Source organism: Mchenga conophoros, linkage group LG16 (genome assembly GCF_057382185.1).
Source record: "Mchenga conophoros isolate Kocher_MC1m ecotype Shallow Benthic linkage group LG16, M_conophoros_male_GT1.1, whole genome shotgun sequence".
In the NCBI taxonomy this organism is placed as follows: domain Eukaryota; kingdom Metazoa; phylum Chordata; class Actinopteri; order Cichliformes; family Cichlidae; genus Mchenga; species Mchenga conophoros.
In genome coordinates, this window is record NC_140541.1 from 3656244 (window position 1) to 3678620 (window position 22377).

At 42.3% G+C, this 22377-nt stretch overlaps 1 protein-coding gene across 2 annotated transcripts; it reads left to right on the top strand.

Annotated features, from left to right (window-relative positions):
* The first annotated feature begins 3492 nt into the window (after positions 1-3492).
* Positions 3493-21810, top strand: prkag3b (protein kinase, AMP-activated, gamma 3b non-catalytic subunit). Of its 2 annotated transcripts, XM_085250693.1 has the most exons (12): positions 3677-3769; positions 3874-3894; positions 6662-6766; positions 6865-6946; positions 12277-12335; positions 12559-12604; positions 15361-15415; positions 15763-15889; positions 16450-16615; positions 18681-18718; positions 18951-19097; positions 19349-21810. In XM_085250693.1, the coding sequence occupies exons 2-12, from the start codon at positions 3877-3879 to the stop codon at positions 19463-19465; spliced, it is 960 nt and encodes a 319-aa protein (XP_085106819.1). In that variant the 5' UTR covers positions 3677-3769; positions 3874-3876; the 3' UTR covers positions 19466-21810. The 2 variants fall into 2 exon arrangements, with proteins under 2 accessions (XP_085106818.1, XP_085106819.1); XM_085250692.1 differs by having other exon boundaries at positions 3493-3894.
* The last annotated feature ends 567 nt before the right edge of the window (positions 21811-22377 follow it).

Consider the following 22377-nt stretch of genomic DNA (forward strand, 5'->3'; position numbering starts at 1 on the left):
GTATGCACGCTCGCCATGCAAGACTCCATTGCTAAAGAAAAAGTATGTTGAGCATTAAAAGTTTGCTGAATAACAATAGACGCCTGTGAAATACTGGGAGAATATAGCCTGAGACCAAAACTGAACTCTGGAAGCCATTATACACACCATGTTTGGAGGTCAAAGGGCACTGCATATCATCTCAATATACCATACTAACAATAAAGGCTTGGCTCTCGACGGAGGCGGTCACATCTTCCTCTCTCCCTCCCTTATCTTTCCTGTTTGGCTTCTTTTGTCTCGTCTGCTCTAACTCAGCGACTCGCTCCGTCTTGTTCTCTAAAATCAAGAAATTCTGGATTTGATCAACTAGTCTCTTAACGCGACTGACATCTTCTTCTCACCGAGAAGACCGGGGGAGCCTGAATGTCCTGCAGGAATGTTGGCTGCTGCATACACAATGGACGGCTGGGGGGTGGCGGGTCTTGTGCCTGGCAACACTCGATGGAGGACGTTGAAGACATCTACCTATTTGGAACCATGATAACGGGGTTCCTGCTGATTGGAGCTGGCATAGCCCTGGCTTATCTACGACTAATGAAAGCGGTTACAGCTGCCCAAAAAGGTTGACCGGCATGACTGATGCAGTGAGTACTCAGACTGTGCTTATTGAACGCACTATAGATAAAATCATGGAGAAGCTCACGACTCTGCAATGGGAAATCAATAGACCTGGGACCAGTGATGGACAGTAGATCAACTGCAAAATTGGGATGCATCTTCACACGGCCTCCCCTCACCAGCTGGAAGCTCCAGAGCCGAAGCTGGAACAACAAATCCTTCCAGATTAAAGACGGTGTGTGACTCTGCCCTATCCTCCTACTTCCTCAAGGTCACCTGTGTTGGCTGGGGGATTGTTGACTTTTGCTTAAAACTAGGTGAAAGGGAACTCTCTCGAGTTGGATACAGGATACACGCACGCATACACATGTACTCAGACAGATATACAATAACCTCCCCCCTCCAACGGCTTCGAACTTCCACCCAATGCAGTCAGGCGAGTCTGTGTCCAGGGCCAGGGTCCGGCTGCAGGACCGGATGGCTGTTGTCTACGTCGCCTCTCTCCCAAACCCCACCCATCGCAAGTCCCGTGTTTTTTATGTTGTAAGGTGTGAAGACTCATGTGCTTCATTGAGGGTTTTGTTCCCAAACTGCTCTCCCCTGAGGAGCTCAGTCTGGGTGGAGTTTTTTTCCCTCCTCTCCCCTCATGTATTGTGTATTTCATTGTTTTTCTTACCCTCCTACCTCTCCGACCTGTCTTACCAACGTCATGTTTGTGCCTGTATTTACGGTCGGAAGGGGGCCTGTTTCACTGCATTCAATTCAATTTTATTTATATAGCGCCAAATCACAACAGCAGTCGCCTTAAGGCGCTTTGTAGTGAACAGTAGATGCATGTACGTGTTTCATTACTAGTGACAATCAGTCAGTCAATGCTTGTGGGCTGTCGTTCAGCATATGGAACTGTCACGCTTCATGTAACTCAAGAAAAGGTGAATAGAAAAATGTACTGAGACATTCGTAATAAAAAAATCTGTCAGGATTTCAGGATCAAACATAGACATGTATATAATTCCCTTCTCACCCTGGGGTGATCTTTATCCTTCAGGCCTCTCTACCAGAGGCCTGTGCAGTATCTTTGCTGTTCCTCGGACTGCGCCCTTCTACAGGAGAACTACTGCACTGCAAGTGCCCTGACTTCACTATATTATACTAGCACATCAAGTGGAAGTGTCTTTTTTAGTCACTGCGTAAAAGAACTAATAATGAAAAAACAAGGAAAACTACATAAATATGAATAAGAATCAGTGTTACTGTTACTGGCATTGACTGATCTGCAATGATGATTTTTATATTATATATAAATTTTTTTGTTCGTTCTGCTCTAAGAAGTCATAGCACCCCAATGCTATGCTATGTATTTTTCTAAGTGGTTTATGAGAATGGATTATGCCACCACCCAGTGAAATTATTGCAGCTCACCTTCTGGGTTGTCACGAGTTTTGACCCACTTCAGATCAACTCTATTCAAACATAAATTACCAACAGTGGGATTCTGGCATTTAAAAAGAAATGGCTCATCTCATCTAACGTGGTTAAGTTTGAGCATCTCTCCACAGATGTGTTCTGATGCTCACCTTTATTCACTTTTTGCAGACATAGATTTTACAGATTTGCTGTTTTTTAGTTTAATCACATTGTGTTTGTTCTTCTGTCCAATCACTGCAGCTTCTATGCGTTTTCAGGGCGCTGACAACTTTTCTTTGCAACTGTGATACTCCAACAACATTTTAAAAGGACTCTGTAAATAGCTGTAAACTATTAATATGTGAGGTCTCCTGTAACCAGCAGCACAGCCTGTTTGGACACCTGCAGTTATTATTAGCACGACGTTGTACAAGCTGGCTGTGAATCTGAATTACAATGTAAACTGGATTCAGAGAATGATCTACATGTTTGAGCTGTGTTAACACCTGAGAAGAAGTGCTGAATCTGTGTGCGTTTGCCAACAGTTTCTTCATTTTTAGTCAACAAACTGCAGAGTTTATTTTGTTATGTTTTGTTGGAAATTAAGAGAGAACACATGGTTTCAGGTTTCAAAGGGTTTTTTGGCAAAGTTTAAATCTTTTCTGTAAAATTGTGAATGTTGACTATGTGTTTAGTGATGTTAGAGGCTGCATGTAAACTGACTACGGTGCAAAGTAGGAGATGGTTTACTAGATTTATAAATAGTTACTGGCCCAGTAAACTTTGAATGTCTCCCACAGTAGTACCAGCAAAGTCTTAAAGCTGTACTGAGCACTTCTTTCTTCCTGTAACACAGAAGTATAAAGTTCAGCTATCCTGGGAGAAGTTAAATGCACCTCATTAAAAGCCCTACATCAAAGTTGGTTATTAAAAATGTAAGCTAAAATATGAACATTTCCACACTTAAAATCAAAGTAATATTAGCTAATGAAGGTTGATTCTGCTCATCCAAGTCAAGATTAGCAGAATCAGCCTCTGGGATTTACTTACCTGGATGATTGAGCATCAAGACACATATTAGCTAATATCACTAGCAGCTGTTTCACAAGAATTGGAAACAAAACTAAAAGTAATGTAAAATTCTTTAAGAGTAAAAATGACACTTTGGACAGAGAAGTTATGTCTACTGTTAAAACATGTCTGATGATCTGATAGCTAATCTTAAAAACACACAAATAGTTCATGACATTGAAGCTAACGAATGTGCTGAAGTGCGCTGGTTGCTACCGTAGCTGGATGTTGTCATTGCTGTATCACCCACTGGTTCTCGAGTCTGCACTCAAGAACCAGTATAAATGTTGGCACTTTGGCTGTTTTCATGGAGCCAGAGGTGGAGGAGAGGATGGATTATTGGATATGCAGACATCTCGTACATACAAACTGCTTATTAAATCTGTGTTTAGTTTCCACTTTCAGAAGATGAAGTGACCGGGATGAGCGTCCTCTGCTCTGCTACAAATGTTAATAAGGCAATACCCCCCCCGTCTCCACCCACTCTTCCTCTGTCCCTCTAAATGCCACTCTCACACTTCAGTCCAGATTTAGACTTCAGTCTTTCCCAGACATTCTGTCCCAGCTGTCTCAAGCTTCACAGAGCAATTTGTCTCCCTCTCAATTTGTCCAGTTTTCCGTCCTTCTCACCATGTCTGGACTCTTTCAACACTTTATCTGACTTGGCAGCAAAGTCTCACAGCTCCTCCAGGTAGACAGTCCGTCACAGTGCTGCTGTCTGTCATTTTGATGCCCAGGGTTTTGTGGGTCAGTGTGATTCTACGTGTGCAGACCTCTTATTGCTGTTGTCTGCAGGCTATGGAACCTCTGGCAGAGGTAAGACACTGTCCTCACCCTCCACCTCGCACCTCGTGTGCTGCTGTTTGTTCTACGTGACTTTGAAAAGTTGCTAAGAAAAAACACTGGACCTACTTTTATATTACCTCAGATTACACATAGATAATGAACTGGACTGGGTTAAAAACACTACTGCAGTCTACAGGAAGGGTCAGAGTCGTCAACTGAGGTCTTTTACAGTTTTTTCTGAATGCTTAAACCCTAACTGTGATTCCTGTAGCACAATCTCTAAAACTATTCAGACTTATAGCAAAACCACTCACTGAGTTTGCAAAACTAAAAGCACAAAAACTGCTTTGCACTCAGTTTGCAATTTTGTAACACACACTTTGCAAAACTGTAGGCAGAATTCACTGCACAACACTCAATTACCAAATTTCCAACACACTCCTAGCAAAAGTATACACATGTATGGCTATCATTAACACTAATTTGCCAACTGTCTGGCACACTTTCACATGTGAAAACTTTTTTAGATAATTAGTTCACTTTGCAATCAGCCTAAGCACTATAATACAGGTAAGCTGTGTGTGCGGAGTACAATGGAGGGAGCAGAAAGAGTGAGAAGTAGAGGAGGCCGAGGAAGAGGACGTGGAGGTGAAGAAGTAGGATGAAGAGGACGACAAGGACAAGGAGGAGCAAGAGGAAGACGAGAAGGGGGGAGAGGAAGATGAGGAGGGGGGAGAGGAAGGGTAGGAAGAGTAAGAAATAGAATTGCTGATGACATCAGAGCTACAATAGTGGACCATGTAATCAACCGTGGAATGACCCTGAGGGTAGCTGGCCAACGGGTCCAGCCTAACTCGAGCCGCTACACTGTAGCAAGCACCATAGGGACATCTTGAAATGAGAATCGGTTAGTACAGTCACTTCGCACAAAGATTTGTAGCACTGCCATATGCCAATGAGAAACACACCAATACCATTGATGTAAAAATACTGAAATTGTTACTTTACAGAGTTGCTAGATGACCAGATGCTGGGGCAGAGGAAGCATGTTCACTGCAGACCAAGTAACCCATATAGTCATTATGGCGATTGCAAATAATCCTATACTTGGAAATAAACACTTGTGTTTGTTTTGATGTGTTTGAATAAACACCAGTACTTGAAGTTTGGATCCCTCTATGCTTATGGATCTATGACAGAAGTATGAGCTCAAACTGACATAGCCTACCTTGTGCACAGAGAAAGCAAAAGCCAGATGTGTTTTTATTCATACCATCAGTGTGCAGTTGGCGCATTGTGTGCTTAGTAGATGATGGCTTGTGTGTACTGTTTGATACGGAAACACCATTTTTACGAAGGTGTGAGGAGTTAATCTAGCTGTGTTTGCTTTTGCAAGAGAACTACAATGTTTTGATGATTGGGTGACAGGTTTTCTTATCTGTGTGAAGAGTTTTGCAAAATTAGCCAATAGTTACAAAAAATGTGCTTAAGCAATCAGAAGAAACTGTAACATCTGTCAGACAACACTCAGGATTGTCTGTCTGTTGTGGCCAGTGCGATCCTCTGCTGTTGCATGCTGGGGCAGCAGGTTGAGGGCCGCAGATGCCAGCAGACTCAATAAAACTGATCCTAAGGCCAGCAATGTGGGGATGGAGCTGGACTTCCTTAAGGTGGTGTCTGAGAGGCAGATGTTAAGGATACGGTGATAAGGACAATGCTGGACAATACCTCCCACCCACTCCACGATGTGCCGGCCAGTCACAGGAGCGCCTTCACTGACATACTACCCATAATGCACCACTGAACGACACAGGAAATCATTCCTGCCTGTGGCTGTCCTTTACAGTGAGTTTTACAGTTTGAGGTTTAGAGTCAAATGTCAATATATTGAACCTCTGTAGTATTCTGGATAGCCATTTGTATATATTAGAGCTATTTCTTATGTTTTGTAACTTTGTAACGTACTGTATTATTTAATTAGTTCAGATTGTTACTGTAACCACACAGTTTCCTTAGGGATTAATAACGTATTCTGATTCTGATAATTACTTTATAAAATAATGTGCAACCTTGTTTACCCAACTAAATTCCAGGTGTAATCTGAAGCAGTGGACAGTCGGGTACAGACACCTAACTGAAATAGCGATGACTTGAAGCTTTAGGGTTCACCAGGTTGCCTGGTAACTGTAACACACATATGTCCTGAAAACGGGAAAGAAATCCGACGGGAGATGTGGCTTGTGTTTGCTGAATTCCCCATAATATTTATTCTGCTGCATACTTGATCCACTGTTTCTGGTCACTTTAGAAGTATTGAAACTGCAGTTGCTATTTTCAAATATTGCTACACGGTGGTAAATTTGCCCTGTTGCCCTTTTTTTTTTCTTTTGTATTTTTATTTTTTTTTGTATTTTTTTTTAAAATTGGGATTGTAGATGGAGCTGTCCCAGCTACCGGTAAGATCAAGGAAAGATGGAGCACGAGCAAATCAAAACTTACCAGGGGCCAAAGAAATAACCAGAGTAAATGTAAAAGGTGGTCCAAACATCACATCATCACATCAGACGTCTCTGTCCAGGAGACTGCAGATGCTGTCAGCATCCTCAAACTCTCAAAACACTGTTAGACCCAAGCTTGAAGAACATATAATCTTTTTTTGTGAAAACATTATGATGCCCTTATAAAAAAATAAAAACCCTCATATAAATACCCAACATGAAACCAACATTTTTAACAGCAGTGTATATTATATTTCTTATTTGTCTGTGGCATAAGCAACACCTGCTCTTCTCCACAGGTCCAGACTGACACATTCATTTACATGAACTTCATGAAGAGTCACTCCTGCTACGATGCCATCCCAACCAGCTCCAAACTGGTCATCTTTGACACAACACTGCAGGTCGAATGTTCACAACACATCCTCTTATTCTGCCAGTAAAACAAGCCACAGTTACAAAACATGTTCATGGTTTCAGTGACTGGGTGTCTGTTTGGCAGGTGAAGAAGGCTTTCTTTGCTCTGGTGGCTAATGGTGTGAGGGCAGCGCCGCTGTGGGACAGCAAGCTTCAGTGTTTTGTAGGTGAGCCATACAGGGAGTGCAGAATTATTAGGCAAGTTGTATTTTTGAGGAATAATTTTATTATTGATCAACAACCATGTTCTCAATGAACCCAAAAAACTCATTAATATCAAAGCTGAATGTTTTTGGAAGTAGTTTTTAGTTTGTTTTTAGTTTGAGCTATTTTAGGGGGATATCTGTGTGTGCAGGTGACTATTACTGTGCATAATTATTAGGCAACTACAGTGGGGCAAAAAAGTATTTAGTCAGCCACCGATTGTGCAAGTTCCCCCACTTAAAATGATGACAGAGGTCAGTAATTTGCACCAGAGGTACACTTCAACTGTGAGAGACAGAATGTGAAAAAAAAATCCATGAATCCACATGGTAGGATTTGTAAAGAATTTATTGGTAAATCAGGGTGGAAAATAAGTATTTGGTCACCTCAAACATGGAAAATCTCTGGCTCTCACAGACCTGTAACGTCTTCTGTAAGAAGCTTTTCTGTCCCCCACTCGTTACCTGTATGAATGGCACCTGTTTGAACTCATCATCTGTATAAAAGACACCTGTCCACAGTCTCAAACAGTCAGACTCCAAACTCTGCCATGGCCAAGACCAAAGAGCTTTCGAAGGACACCAGGAAAAGTATTGTAGACCTGCACCAGACTGGGAAGAGTGAATCTACAATAGGCAAGCAGCTTGGTGTGAAAAAATCAACTGTGGGAGCAATCATCAGAAAATGGAAGACATACAAGACCACTGATAATCTCCCTCCATCTGGGGCTCCACGCAAGATCTCATCCCGTGGGGTCAAAATGATCATGAGAACGGTGAGCAAAGATCCCAGAACCACACGGGGGGACCTGGTGAATGACCTGCAGAGAGCTGGGACCAAAGTAACAAAGGTCACCATCAGTAACACACTACAACGGCAGGGAATCAAATCCCGCAGTGCCAGACGTGTTCCGCTGCTGAAGCCAGTGCATGTCCAGGCCCGTCTGAAGTTTGCCAGAGAGCACATGGATGATACAGCAGAGGATTGGGAGAATGTCATGTGGTCAGATGAAACCAAAGTAGAACTTTTTGGTATAAACTCAACTCGTCGTGTTTGGAGGAAGAAGAATACTGAGTTGCATCCCAAGAACACCATACCTACTGTGAAGCATGGGGGTGGAAACATCATGCTATGGGGCTGTTTTTCTGCCAAGGGGACAGGACGACTGATCCGTGTTAAGGACAGAATGAATGGGGCCATGTATCGTGAGATTTTGAGCCAAAACCTCCTTCCATCAGTGAAAACTTTGTAGATGAAACGAGGCTGGGTCTTCCAACATGACGATGATCCAAAACACACCGCCCGGGCATCAGTCCATAGAACCTTAGAAAAACCAGTCTTGAGATATTTCTTGGCCCAGTCTTGACGTTTCAGCTTGTGTGTCTTGTTCAGTGGTGGTCGTCTTTCAGCCTTTCTTACCTTGGCCATGTCTCTGAGTATTGCACACCTTGTGCTTTTGGGCACTCCAGTGATGTTGCAGCTCTGAAATATGGCCAAACTGGTGGCAAGTGGCATCTTGGCAGCTGCACGCTTGACTTTTCTCAGTTCATGGGCAGTTATTTTGCGCCTTGGTTTTTCCACACGCTTCTTGCGACCCTGTTGACTATTTTGAATGAAACGCTTGATTGTTCGATGATCACGCTTCAGAAGCTTTGCAATTTTGAGACTGCTGCATCCCTCTGCAAGATATCTCACTATTTTTGACTTTTCTGAGCCTGTCAACTCCTTCTTTTGACCCATTTTGCTAAAGGAAAGGACGTTACCTAATAATTATGCACACCTGATATAGGGTGTTGATGTCATTAGACCACACCCCTTCTCATTACAGAGATGCACATCACCTAATATGCTTAATTGGTAGTAGGCTTTCGAGCCTATACAGCTTGGAGTAAGACAACATGCATGAAGAGGATGATGTGGACAAAATACTCATTTGTCTAATAATTCTGCACTCCCTGTACATCATCTGTCTGTAGCACTGAGCATGAGTAACATGAATCTCGATTGAAGCTTGAACTCCCCCGATACAACCTTCAGTGGTTTATTAATTCTTTATAATCCAAGCCGCTCTGCAAATGCTTTTCCAGCTTGCATCTTACATTCTGCCCCTGTGTGTTAGATGGTGTCTGGGGTAGCTGTGCACAATCTGCTACTTGAGTGCTGTTGGCTGTGGTCCCCCCTTTATGAATATGGTGCTTAGGACCTGTTTCTGTGTGCAGGAGGCGGCTGATGGTCACTCCACTCCTAACTCTATATCAATATCTATTATTAATGATGAGCTGGGTTAAGGGGTTGAAGCCCATGCAGAGCACCAGTAAAGTAAATGATTGCTCAGATCAGAACACCTTGCCATTGGACTGAACAAGGTCTGCATCAGGGAAACCAAGAAATGCTAATAACAAGTGGACCGCTGCAACAATCAAGGACAAGGACTAAAAACTTTTTCTGTTATACGTTTCATGGGAAAAAACATCACTAAATAATTTCATTTCCCGGGCACAGGTGCCACCCACTCATTTAAATTCCTCAGGCATAAATTCAAGAGCCTGCAGGGGTAGAACTTAGCGCACAAAGAAACCATCGCACACACTGAGCGTTTGCATTGCACACGCTGCTACAGTGTCACTCCCACAGGTAGCTCTTTGTGCTCGCAGTGAAATCCTGCTGGCTTGAGTCAAAAGCCTTTTTACTGGTTTCTTCAGCATAACCAGTGACAGGTGTCAGGGTTTCCACAGCTACACAGTAAACAATAACTGTTGATAATTAATTTGGCAAACTTTGTTTAACAAATTGTATTGAGCGGCACTGAATACTTGCGGTCGTGAAATGAAATTATCTGCTTGGATTATGTTTTCCTTGCACACGACTCGACAGAAAAATAATTTCATAATTGTATGTTACTATGCCAGTTTAGCCAGGTGCAGATTATATGCAAAGCATCTAGGAACGTGGATACAGTGGGGCAAAAAAGTATTTAGTCAGCCACCGATTGTGCAAGTTCCCCCACCTAAAATGATGACAGAGGTCAGTAATTTGCACCAGAGGTACACTTCAACTGTGAGAGACAGAATGTGAAAAAAAAATCCATGAATCCACATGGTAGGATTTGTAAAGAATTTATTCGTAAATCAGGGTGGAAAATAAGTATTTGGTCAATAACAAAAATACAACTCAATACTTTGTAACATAACCTTTGTTGGCAATAACAGAGGTCAAACGTTTACTATAGGTCTTTACCAGGTTTGCACACACAGTAGCTGGTATTTTGGCCCATTCCTCCATGCAGATCTTCTCGAGAGCAGTGATGTTTTGGGGCTGTCGCCGAGCAACACGGACTTTCAACTCCCGCCACAGATTTTCTATGGGGTTGAGGTCTGGAGACTGGCTAGGCCACTCCAGGACTTTCAAATGCTTCTTACGGAGCCACTCCTTTGTTGCCCGGGCGGTGTGTTTTGGATCATTGTCATGTTGGAAGACCCAGCCTCGTTTCATCTTCAAAGTTCTCACTGATGGAAGGAGGTTTTGGCTCAAAATCTCACGATACATGGCCCCATTCATTCTGTCCTTAACACGGATCAGTCGTCCTGTCCCCTTGGCAGAAAAACAGCCCCATAGCATGATGTTTCCACCCCCATGCTTCACAGTAGGTATGGTGTTCTTGGGATGCAACTCAGTATTCTTCTTCCTCCAAACACGACGAGTTGAGTTTATACCAAAAAGTTCTACTTTGGTTTCATCTGACCACATGACATTCTCCCAATCCTCTGCTGTATCATCCATGTGCTCTCTGGCAAACTTCAGACGGGCCTGGACATGCACTGGCTTCAGCAGCGGAACACGTCTGGCACTGCGGGATTTGATTCCCTGCCGTTGTAGTGTGTTACTGATGGTGACCTTTGTTACTTTGGTCCCAGCTCTCTGCAGGTCATTCACCAGGTCCCCCCGTGTGGTTCTGGGATCTTTGCTCACCGTTCTCATGATCATTTTGACCCCACGGGATGAGATCTTGCGTGGAGCCCCAGATCGAGGGAGATTATCAGTGGTCTTGTATGTCTTCCATTTTCTGATGATTGCTCCCACAGTTGATTTTTTCACACCAAGCTGCTTGCCTATTGTAGATTCACTCTTCCCAGTCTGGTGCAGGTCTACAATACTTTTCCTGGTGTCCTTCCAAAGCTCTTTGGTCTTGGCCATGGCGGAGTTTGGAGTCTGACTGTTTGAGGCTGTGGACAGGTGTCTTTTATACAGATGATGAGTTCAAACAGGTGCCATTCATACAGGTAACGAGTGGGGGACAGAAAAGCTTCTTACAGAAGACGTTACAGGTCTGTGAGAGCCAGAGATTTTCCTTGTTTGAGGTGACCAAATACTTATTTTCCACCCTGATTTACGAATAAATTCTTTACAAATCCTACCATGTGGATTCATGGATTTTTTTTCACATTCTGTTTCTCACAGTTGAAGTGTACCTCTGGTGCAAATTACTGACCTCTGTCATCATTTTAAGTGGGGGAACTTGCACAATCGGTGGCTGACTAAATACTTTTTTGCCCCACTGTATATAATACATATCTTTAAAAGTGTCCAGTTTCTAGCCACAGAGCCAGCCTCCATGATCATTTTATGGTTGGTGTCACCAGCTCGGATGCTGCTCCTCCAGAAGACCATCGTGAGGTACACTGTGTTGGCCACAAATGGGTGATTAAAGATATTCAACATTTTAGGATTTAAGGACCACAGCTTTCCAAGAAAATAGAGCCTGCTCACCTCCGTCTTCTATAAAGCCTCTCTATTGGTCTTCCCATTCAGCCCGTTGTTGACCTGGTCACTGTAGTGCCTGTATACCACTATTACATCTACATCCTATTCCATAAGAGACACAGGTTATGTAGCTTTTCCCTTCTATTTTATGTGTAAGACCAGAGAGACCATCTCGCTGTCTTATATCTAGTCACATAGTCAGTCATCCATGATGGCTTACTGACACTTCCATCAGCATCAGTAACATCAGCTGGATGGTATTAAATTCACTTGAAATCAAAGGTCAGATCCAAGTAGATCCAAGACTAGTCTTCCAGTACCTTGACTACATGAGACGTGAGGTGCGGTCAATAGTTATTAAGCTCTGATGGTGTTGATTTAGTTAGTAAGGAAAGTAGACAGCATTTCATGCTCACTTGTCCTAAATAAGAAACTTCCAGATGTGTGTCAGTTAGCATCATAACATGATGAATCCATGTTCAGTACGTCCAGTGTCACTCAGGCTAAACATGATCTATATGTTTCTGTCCAGGTATGCTGACCATCACTGACTTCATTAACATACTACATCGATACTATAAGTCTCCTCTGGTGAGCTGAGTTTCTGAGTACTATAAATTTATTGTATATATTTAGCTGCTTTGTGTTTTAGCAGAAGAAAATGGATGGATGCTTTTGTAAAATGCATTCACACTGTGCTTTCAAATCATGTTATAATACAAAAACCATACTGATTAAAAAAATAAGTAAAAATCCTCCATCATGTCGGATGTTGCCATAATCATTGGATCTGAAATGTTTGGTTTGTCTGCAGGTTCAGATATATGAGCTTGAGGATCACAAGATAGAGACATGGAGAGGTCTGTTCAACGATGCTGTCCGCAAGCATGAAAGAATAAGAATTTAGAACAGCTTTCCAAAAAAGTTGTGACATTCAACAGGATGTAAATAAAAACAGAATGCTGTGGTTTATAAATATTTTAAATATGTTTTTTTAAAAAAATGAATCAATCTTTTCTTATTGGCTTGGAAATGTGCCCATTATACTGTTTATCACTGCTTCCACAAACATTTAGAGGTCATCTATGCGTATTAGAGACATTATTGATTGATCCTCAACAGTACAGCTCATGGAGCAACATGCTCATGTTGCCATCCAGATGATGTTTTTGGTTTTTCCTCCCCCTTAGATGTTCTTGCTTATTTTAACAAGACAGTAACCTCATTACATAGTATTCCAACAGCATAGCACTGAAGTAGGAGTTTGGGTGCTCCTGCCTGGATGTAGACTGGATTGATAAGCTCACACACACACTCGAATATCCTCAAGAGGATTCCTGCTGGTCTAGTGTTCTGTGAACAGGACAAAACAGCATTGTTCCTCCTGGATCTGAAGTTTGACTAATGTATGAACTCTCCTTTCAAACGCCCTGACATAGACCTTACAGGGATGGCATCCATGACAGCAGCGGTGGTGGCCAGGGAATTTTTGTTGATTTCGCGTTTCATTCCCCCCCCCCCCCCCAGTTCGTTTTGGAGCTTTGGTCTTCCATGGCTGACAGCCTGGGGGTCAAGGTCCACCAAACCACAGCATACCACCCGCAAACCAACGGGATGTGCAAGCAGCTTCACGAGTCACTCAAGGCCGCTCTCTGGGGTTCTCTTACAGGTTTGCGCTGCGCGGTTAGGGAAGACCTCTGGGATTCTCCAGCTGAACTGGTCCTTGGCCAGCCGCTCCGGGATCCTGGGGAATTCATGCCTGCGAGCCCCCCCCCTTCGTGTTTCAATACCTCTATGCTGTCTCTCCGTTCCACCAGAGACTCGTTTTCCATTCCTGGTGCACCACTGCCTGCCCGACCCTATTGTTCTGTTTGACGGGCCCGTTCAGGGTTATTCAACCAGGCCGAAAGCCTTTCCTTTTTGGACTTTGGAAGTCGGCAGGAGGTTGTTCCTATTGATAGACTTAAGCCTGCACATGTCCTGCATGATCAAGTGGTGCCGGCCCAGGCCCTCTTCTGCAGCTGTCCGCCTACCACCGGGCTGACAGACTTTGGTTTTTCCTGTAGGAGTGCCCCCCACCCGGCACAGCTTGAGCTGTCTGCAGCTTTTCCTGACCACCAGTGCCAGCCTTGTCCACAGGCATCCTTAAAACAAAAGAACTCATAATGCACTTCAGGGGGCACAGACAGGTCCACTCTCTTCTCATTATAAATGGAGAATGTAGTAGTATTTATTTATTGTCATTGTCAAGAACAATGAAATTGCGTTTGGGGCTTCCATACAACCCAAAAAAAGAAGAAAATAATAAATACCCCTTAAAACCCAAGTGTACATATTTAACCCAGTGTGACTCCAATACAATAAGACAATCCTTAGCAATAATGTTCGTAGAAATTCAGACAAAGACCTGAGAAACATGACAGAAATACAACAATGCAACCCATTCAATATTATTGTACTGTGAGATATGATATCAGATATGATAGTTATCTATTTAAGAAAGAGGGGGGGGGGGGCAGGAGGGGGAAGAGAATAAAGATATGATGCACCAATGCAGACCAGTTCATTGCAATGGGTGGAATCAGTCTCCACATTCAGGTTTCTGGGCGTCTCTGCCCTTTTAAAGAAGGCTCACCAATGGCTGCACTTCCTCTGTGTCCTGAGGAAGAATAACCTGGACTGGAAGCTGGTGCTGGCCTTCTACCGCTCCTCAGTGGAGAGCGTGCTCTCCTACTGCCTGGGTGTTCAGCACATGGGGGCCACTACTGAGAACAGGAAGGCTGCACAGAGGGTAATTAAAACAGCGCAGAAAATCACTGGCTGAACTCTGCCACCCGTAGGCCATCGACAGATCATCCTGTCTCAGAAAAACCACGGCCATCACAGGTGATCCCTTTCATCCGGCCCACCACCTGTTTGATGCACTGCCCTCTGTTCTGCGCCTGTGGTCAGTCTCACAAACAGCCTTTTCCCCTCGGCCATTCTACTGTTAACAAGCACTGTCCCTCATAATGTTGCTGCTCCATGCACAGTGTTACAAACACTGTGCATGGAGCAGCCATAACTCCATTGTACATGTAGAATGACAATAAAGGGCTATTCTATTCTATTCTATTCTAAACCTGAAGGCTTTGCCTCCCGTTCTACTTTTAAATCCTAGGAACTACAAGTAAGCCTGCTGCCCAGTTTCTGAGTTGTTATATTTTAAGTTAAATATACAGTTCAAATAACTTGCTAATCACTACATTCTGTTTTTATTCACATTACTGACAGCATCCCAACATTTTTGGAAATGGGATTCTAATTCTTTTAAACCAACTATTCCCAAAACTTGCATTGTGGCCCACTGGTGGGATCTGAAGGTAGTGTGGAAGAGCAGTGAGACATTATTTACAATAATTAGTTGCATAAAAAAACTGAAGCACAAGAAGCAAACACTTGATCTTCGGCGTGTGTAATGATCAGGTTCTGATCAAAGGTTTGGCTGCACCACAAATGATGTTCATAGGCTACAATGGTCTTTAGTTTGGGAATGGCTGTTTTTTAAACATTTAAATGAGCTTTAGGCTGTGTTTCCAAGTAGTTTGTGGTTTGTTTGTTTTTTTTCTGTTTGCAGAAATCTATCTCCAGTACTCATTTAACAGACTAATCAGCATTACACCAGAGTCCAGGTAAGGCCAGCCCTAAAATAGATTTATTTAATTTAGTCATAATGTAGTCACACTTTATCATTTTAAAGGCTACAGTTCTTTTGCTTAAATTACACCAGATTTACAACTACAATTTCAAACAAAGTACAAAATATCAACATTTAGGGAATTTGGTATCTATTGACTTCCGACCAGTGTTCATTGCTGGAGCTAACTAATCTGAGCTGTGGTCTGCTTGTTAAAAGAGCTTAACTGGGCTGTTTGAAAGCCATATAAAATAATAAGCAGATGTAGGAAATTTACCATGGATAGCCTGTTTATTCTGAAATTCTTAAAATCCTAATCACAAATCGTGTTTGTCTTTTCAGTTTGTTTGATGCCATATACTCCCTGTTAAAGAATAAGATCCACCGCCTGCCAGTTATTGACCCAGCATCAGGAAACGTCCTCCACATCCTCACTCACAAACGCATACTCAAGTTTCTCCACATTTTTGTAAGGAGACACTTCTTGTGCAGCACACCGTTAACTTAATCCCATAATTTAATTGCAGTTAAAAGACCTGGCTCAAAGAAAAGAAATCTTTATTCTCCTGTATGTTGGTATTTGAAAGACTTCTTTTCATTATCTTTTTTTCCCAAATGAATTGTAATTTTGAGGGGCTACAGGTGCCCAGAAATACATCAGATATGGTTAAAAAAAAATCATGGTAAATTACTCTGGACCACTGCTGTGCTTGATAATGTTTGTTTTTCTTGAACAGCATTGGTCTTGAGATGCAGTGATTTCTCATGGCACATAGTAGACAGAGGTAGAAACATGTAGCTCCTTTGTGTAACGTATGATACAAATCGGAGCCTGGATACATCTGCATGCCCTCTATATGCTCACAAAAAGGGCTGTCATCACTGTTTGAAGATGTCTACTTTTCCATTTTAATTGATGCATTATATTTTTTCATGATATTGAGACTTTATATATTAAGAATAATAATAGTGAAATGCAAAATCTCAAAATCACAATATATTATCTTTTATTATGTCTTTTCCCTTAAGGGATCTATGATTCCCAGACCCAGGTTTCTTCAAAGGCAAATCCGTGAAGTGCCGATTGGTACCTTTAAACATATTGCAACAATCCAGGAATCGGCTTCCGTCTATGATGCTCTGAGCCTTTTTGTGGAGAGAAGAGTGTCAGCTCTGCCTGTGGTCAATGAACGAGGTAGTTTGATATCATGCTAACTGTTCCTATTGATAGACTTAAGCTGAAAACTGCATTCTTCCTCCTGTATCTGAGGTTCTACTAATGGACAGACTCCCCTTTCCAGCACCCTAACATAGACTTTCCCAGGGAGGCTATGGAGTGTGATCCTTCAATAGTTGGAACACACCCTCCAGTCTCCCTTCTTAAAAATGGGAACCACCACCCCAGTCTGCCAGTCCAGAGGTACCGCCCCTGATCTCCACTTCAGGAACTCAGGGCGAACCTCATCCACCCCAGGAGTTGTTTAACTGCCTCAATGACCTTGCTCCTGAAGATAGGTGAGTTGTCCCCCGCATCAGTATCAGACTCTGCTTCCTCCACGGAAAATGTGTCAGTGGGATTAAGGAGATCCTCAAAGTATTCCTTCCACCACCGGACAACTCCTCCCACACTTGAGTTTGAGCTTCAGCCGCTGCCTGAGCCACGTTCTTCTTGGCCTGTTGGTACCTTTCAGCTGCCTTCAAAGTTCCACAGGCTAACCAAGCCAGAGAGGACTCCTCCTTCAGCCTGGTGGCTCCCTTCACCTCTGTGTCCACCATTTGGTTCAGGGGTTGTGGCCACCTTGTGGCTGCAGCTCAGTGCAGCCTCGGCAATGGAGGTCCTGAACACGGTGAATTCAGACTCAGTGAATTGACCATCTCCCTCAGAATGTTACTGAAGCTCTGTGGGAGGTATGCGTTGAAGATCTCGTAGACTGGGGCCTCTGCCAGGCACTCCCAGCGCCAGGTCTGTCCAGCATCCTCCCCCACTACCTGATCCAACTCACCACCAGCCCCTCTCTTTACCCGAGTGTCTAGAACATATGGCGGCAGGTCTGGTGATACGATTACAAAATCGATTATCAACCTGTGGCCTAGAGCGTCCTGGTGCTACGCGCACTTACGGACACTCTTATGTTTGAACTTAGTGTTTGTTATGGACAAACTGTGGTTGGCACAGAAGTCCAAGAACAAAACACCACTTAGGTTCAGATCTGGGAGGCTGTTCCTCCCAATCACGTCCCTCCAGGTATCACTGTTGTTGCCCACAGCATGTCTTTATCCTGTCTTCCTTCTCTCACCCCAGCCAGTCACAGCAGATGGCCCCGCCCCTCCCTGAGCCTGGTTCTGCCGGAGGTTTCTTCCTGTTAAAAGGGAGTTTTTCCTTCCCACTGTCGCCAAAGTGCTGCTCATAAGGGGTCATATAATTGTTGGGTTTTTCTCTGTACCTATGAAGCGCCTTGAGGCGACTTTTGTTGTGATTTGGCGCTATATAAATAAAATTGAATTGAATTGAATTGAAAGTCTCACAGTAGGACAACAAAGTCCCCAGGTTGAGCAGCCTACAGCACACCACCCAGGGACTCCAAGAAGGCTGGGTGCTCTGAATTGTCATGCTAAGTTAATGTTGTTATTCACCTGGAAAATTTGAAGTTTGCATGATCATGAGTCATCAGCAGGTAATCACATGCAACTAACTGAATTTTGTAATATATGAAAAAGCTTGATACGTTTACATTACCGCTCATGGTAGTCTTTATTCTCTTACCAGCATGTAAAGCTTTCAGTCCTTGGTCTTGTCATAATACAGATTACTAAAGACGATCAGCTTTTTTTTTTTTTGCTATTTGACAATTAAAGGCTTCAACGCTTCAAGGCCTTCTGTTATAACATTTTCATGTGCATATGCTATATAGATGTAAATTCCATACAAAGCAGCAGAGGTGAGCCTAGCCCTGCCACTAACCCTAATCAGAGACCTGGTGGATGCAAAGGAGTTAAGAATAAAATTCTACCAATTGATTTTTGACAAGGCTGACAATAATGACAACAGTTTGTAAAGCTGTTATCAAGACAAACAATAGCCACATTAGACCAAAAACCTTCATATTACGAAGAGTCATAATATGAAGGTTTTTGGTTTGTTTGCTACATAATTTAATTAAAATTTTTTTATTGTTCTTCTTCAGTTTGGATGCATACTTTGGAAAAAGGTAAAACAACAAAAACTTACCTCATGGCCTTTCTGTGTATATCCTCTGTAGGTAAAGTGGTGGCGCTGTACTCCAGATTTGATGTTATTGTAAGTTGCTGTTTTTTTCCCCATGTATTATGTATGGTACATAGGACCCACATGTGTTACACTGTATATCTTCACACACAATTTCTGATTAAAATACCATAAATTTATTAAAGAAAAAATAGAAACAGTTAAATACTTTATATATAAGCAGTTAATCCAGAAATGTTATTATCTTATGAAAGTAAAATCAGTAGCTGCTAACAACATTGTTGGGTTTTCTTCTGTCCCTAAGAACCTTGCAGCCCAGAAAAACTATAACAACTTAAATATGACAATGCGGGAAGTCATTGCATCCAGATTCTGCTGTGTTGAGGGGGTCCTTAAGTGCTACCCTCATGAAACACTGGAGACCATCATTGATCGCATTGCACAGGCTGAGGTAATACAGTGCAGCCTGCAGTGCTGCAAAAATAATACTTATACACAAACTGCTGGGATACTTTTGGTGGCAATATGAGTCAGACGTGAGAGCTCTTGACTGTGTAATCAAAGTTAGTCCATTAGGCTCAGGTACATTAGGTAGATGCACAACATAAGTACTTAAAATACAGCTTCGATACTTAATGTGTCAGGGTGTACTGATGTATCCAGCAGAGTGGAGCTGAAAAATGTTATCTTTTGTTTCACCAGGTACATCGGTTGGTGTTGGTTGACAGTGATGATGTGGTCAGAGGGATTGTGTCTTTATCTGACCTTCTCCAAGCCCTCGTTCTCTCTCCTGCAGGCATTGATGCACTGTACTCCTAAGCAATGTTCCCTGTAATGTTTCATGTGTCTGAGCGAACACACAAACTCCCTGAGCAACAGCAGACGTGTGCACTGTAGTCACGCCAGCATCGAATCATCCAAGTTACATGTTTATTAAAATAATCAAATTACAGCATTTATGTTAGACTACTTTTAAGTAACTGCTTTAGCCCACTTACAATGAAAATTTAAAAAATCTTGTTCATCACCTGTGTAGCATGTTAACACTATTGGAAGTAAAAATAACTTGAACTCCAATTTTGAAAACACAACTTTTTTTTTTATTTTTTAAAAGCTCTGGCTTGTATTATGAGTCTGAGTCTGTGGTCTGGGAGAGAGTCTGTAACTCTGTCTGCAAAATATAATATATAATGACCAATGTTGGGTAATTAATTATATAGTTACTTCTTCAAAAAAGTAACTGAGTTATGCAAACAACAAAGTTTTTTGCAGCTGTTTACCTAAAAATGCAGCCAAGGCGTTTTTAAACAAACATTTCAAACTATTTACAGAACAATCAGCTGTTCTGCATCAAATCTGATGCCACACAAATTATTTGTGCCGCTCCAAAAATAATTTCTGTCCACTATGAGATGAAGGAGAACAACAGCCTGATACCTGCAGGCCTGACAGCAGCAGATGTATCACTGCTGTAACACCTGTAACACTCAGCAGTCGCCTCATTGTTCTGACACACAACAAAACTGTTGACTACACTACACACTAACTACACACTAACTACACACTAACTACACACTAACTTTAGACTCCAAACAGGCTAAACGTGGCAAATCTGTCACATCTCAAACACGCCGTCACTCCTAAAACTTCCCCCTCCCTAAACATCTAAATGCCATGTTGCCATATCATTTTTTGATTGGTCCACGAGGTACATTTTTCCACCAATAGGAAAGGCTGGTTTTTTTGGTGTTGTTTTAGCTCACAGGCTTTTGAGTGTTTTCCTTATAAAATGCAGTTTCTATATAAAGTATAAACAACGACAGTATTCAGGAAGAAAACCAAACATTGCAGATATTTTATCATAACTCTGGTTTTACGTGGCCGATCAACACAATTTAAAAACTGGTATAAAGTCCACACTTTGTCCGTCAGTTGTTCCGTCTGTCCTGCTCACATCTCCAATGGTTGTACACGTTGTCATTAACGTGGCTTCACTCCACATCAGCCACGCCACTTTGCTCGCTAAAACACCGGCGTCGGGACATAAGGACGCTGTTAGAGCCTGGCAACCACGTTGATTAGCTGCGTATATACGAATGTGAATCGCATCATTGGCTGGAGCAGCCAGTCACGGGTCACTTACTGACGCACACTGCAAAACAGAATTGTTAACGTATTTATTTTAATTTCAATTCAGGTTAGATTTTTTTTTGTGTGTGCAACACAGATTGGAGACCATGCCAGCAGTGTGCGATTGCACACGCAGCTTAGAGGGAACATGGCTCCTAAGTCCAACCCATGCTCTCCTTTGAGGAGCCACCCATCGACCTATTTGCCTTGAAATCCTTAAAGGTTTCCTGCTCTTTCTGGTGTTCTTGCCTTCCTTCTGAAGGCAATGGAGATTTTTTCTTTCTGGCATCAGTGTTCTAACCCTGCTATAGTCCTCCTTCATAATATCTCCTCCTAATTCTTTCAGTTTTCCTTTTCTGACTCCTAACAAGAATAATTGTGCTTATTCACTTAACTGTCTCATTGGGAACTACTTTCTTCAAGAACAATTTATTCTAAAACAGTTACATGATTTGAATGGTCTCCTTAAATCTTTTGCTTCAGCTGTCAAATACTGGCAAATTCTGTATCTCTGCCAGTTTGTTGTTATTTCACCAAACAGTCAAGCAAATCTTCTGAACTCTATTCACTTATTAGCTCTTCTTCAAACTCTTAGTTTGACAAATCTGACATTAATACTCCACAAGCAGCTTCACTGTGTAATTCTTCCTCTGAATCCACTATGCCATCAGCATCAGCATGCCATAAGCCTAAACTTAGCACATGTGAGTACACGCTGTTGTGATTCTTCTGTTAATTTATCAAAAGTTATACTTTTTTTAAAGGAGTTTGGACATCTTACGATTAAGATGTAATTCAGATCTGTTTTGTATTGTTTCCATGAACAATGCAAAAGAATGTGCTGTCTAAGGCTACAGTATCAGTCAGAAACTTGCATCTATTCATTTTATGAGGCTTCCCTAATTTTTCTAAGAATGCCTTAAATACTGTTGGAAAAGTTCCAGGCTACTGTGAAATAATGTTTCATACTTTTGTATTAATCATATAATTTAATATGTCTTATTTCATATTTCTGATGTCTTTAGTTTTGTTGTACACTGTTGAAAATAAATAACAATTCTTAAATCAGTATTTGTGTCTGAACTTTTAACTGGCGCTGACGTTACATAGCTCTTACATGACTTCAGATAAAGAAGTATACTTGGTCATTAATATTAGTGATGCGATGACATTGTGAATTCCAATGTTGTACTATTCCCACCTGTGTCTGGCTGAAGAATTGGTTGGATAGGTCTTTATTCCAGGCAATCATATAATTTATATGAATAGAGATGACATGTTGTGGTGGTGTGGTCCCTGGCTTGGCTGCAGGGGAGGAGTGGTGCAGTGAGCTCAACGGGGCGGTGCAGGGGAGGCAGATGAGAACACAGCTGGTGGCGTTTGGACTGATGACAGTTTTATTTTCCATTTTTTATTGAGGCAGAAGACAAGCGAAGGGTGCTTGAAAAAGCTGAGACTGGCGCTGACCAGACTGTGAACTGTCGCACAAAAAGTCACAAATAAACGTCACATCTCTGTGCATCAAACTGTGTGTGTGTTGACTGCATTCTACAAGTGGTGCCGAAACCCAGGAAACGTGGGGATGTCAGACCCACATGCTG

Coding starts and splice junctions, on each gene's coding strand:
- prkag3b (XM_085250692.1), top strand. CDS start 3,808: ATGCCCAGGGTTTTGTGGGTCAGTGTGATTCTACGTGTGCAGACCTCT. Junction 6,947..12,276: donor CAAGCTTCAGTGTTTTGTAG/GTGAGCCATACA, acceptor GTTTCTGTCCAG/GTATGCTGACCATCACTGAC. Junction 18,719..18,950: donor ACTCCAGATTTGATGTTATT/GTAAGTTGCTGT, acceptor TCTGTCCCTAAG/AACCTTGCAGCCCAGAAAAA.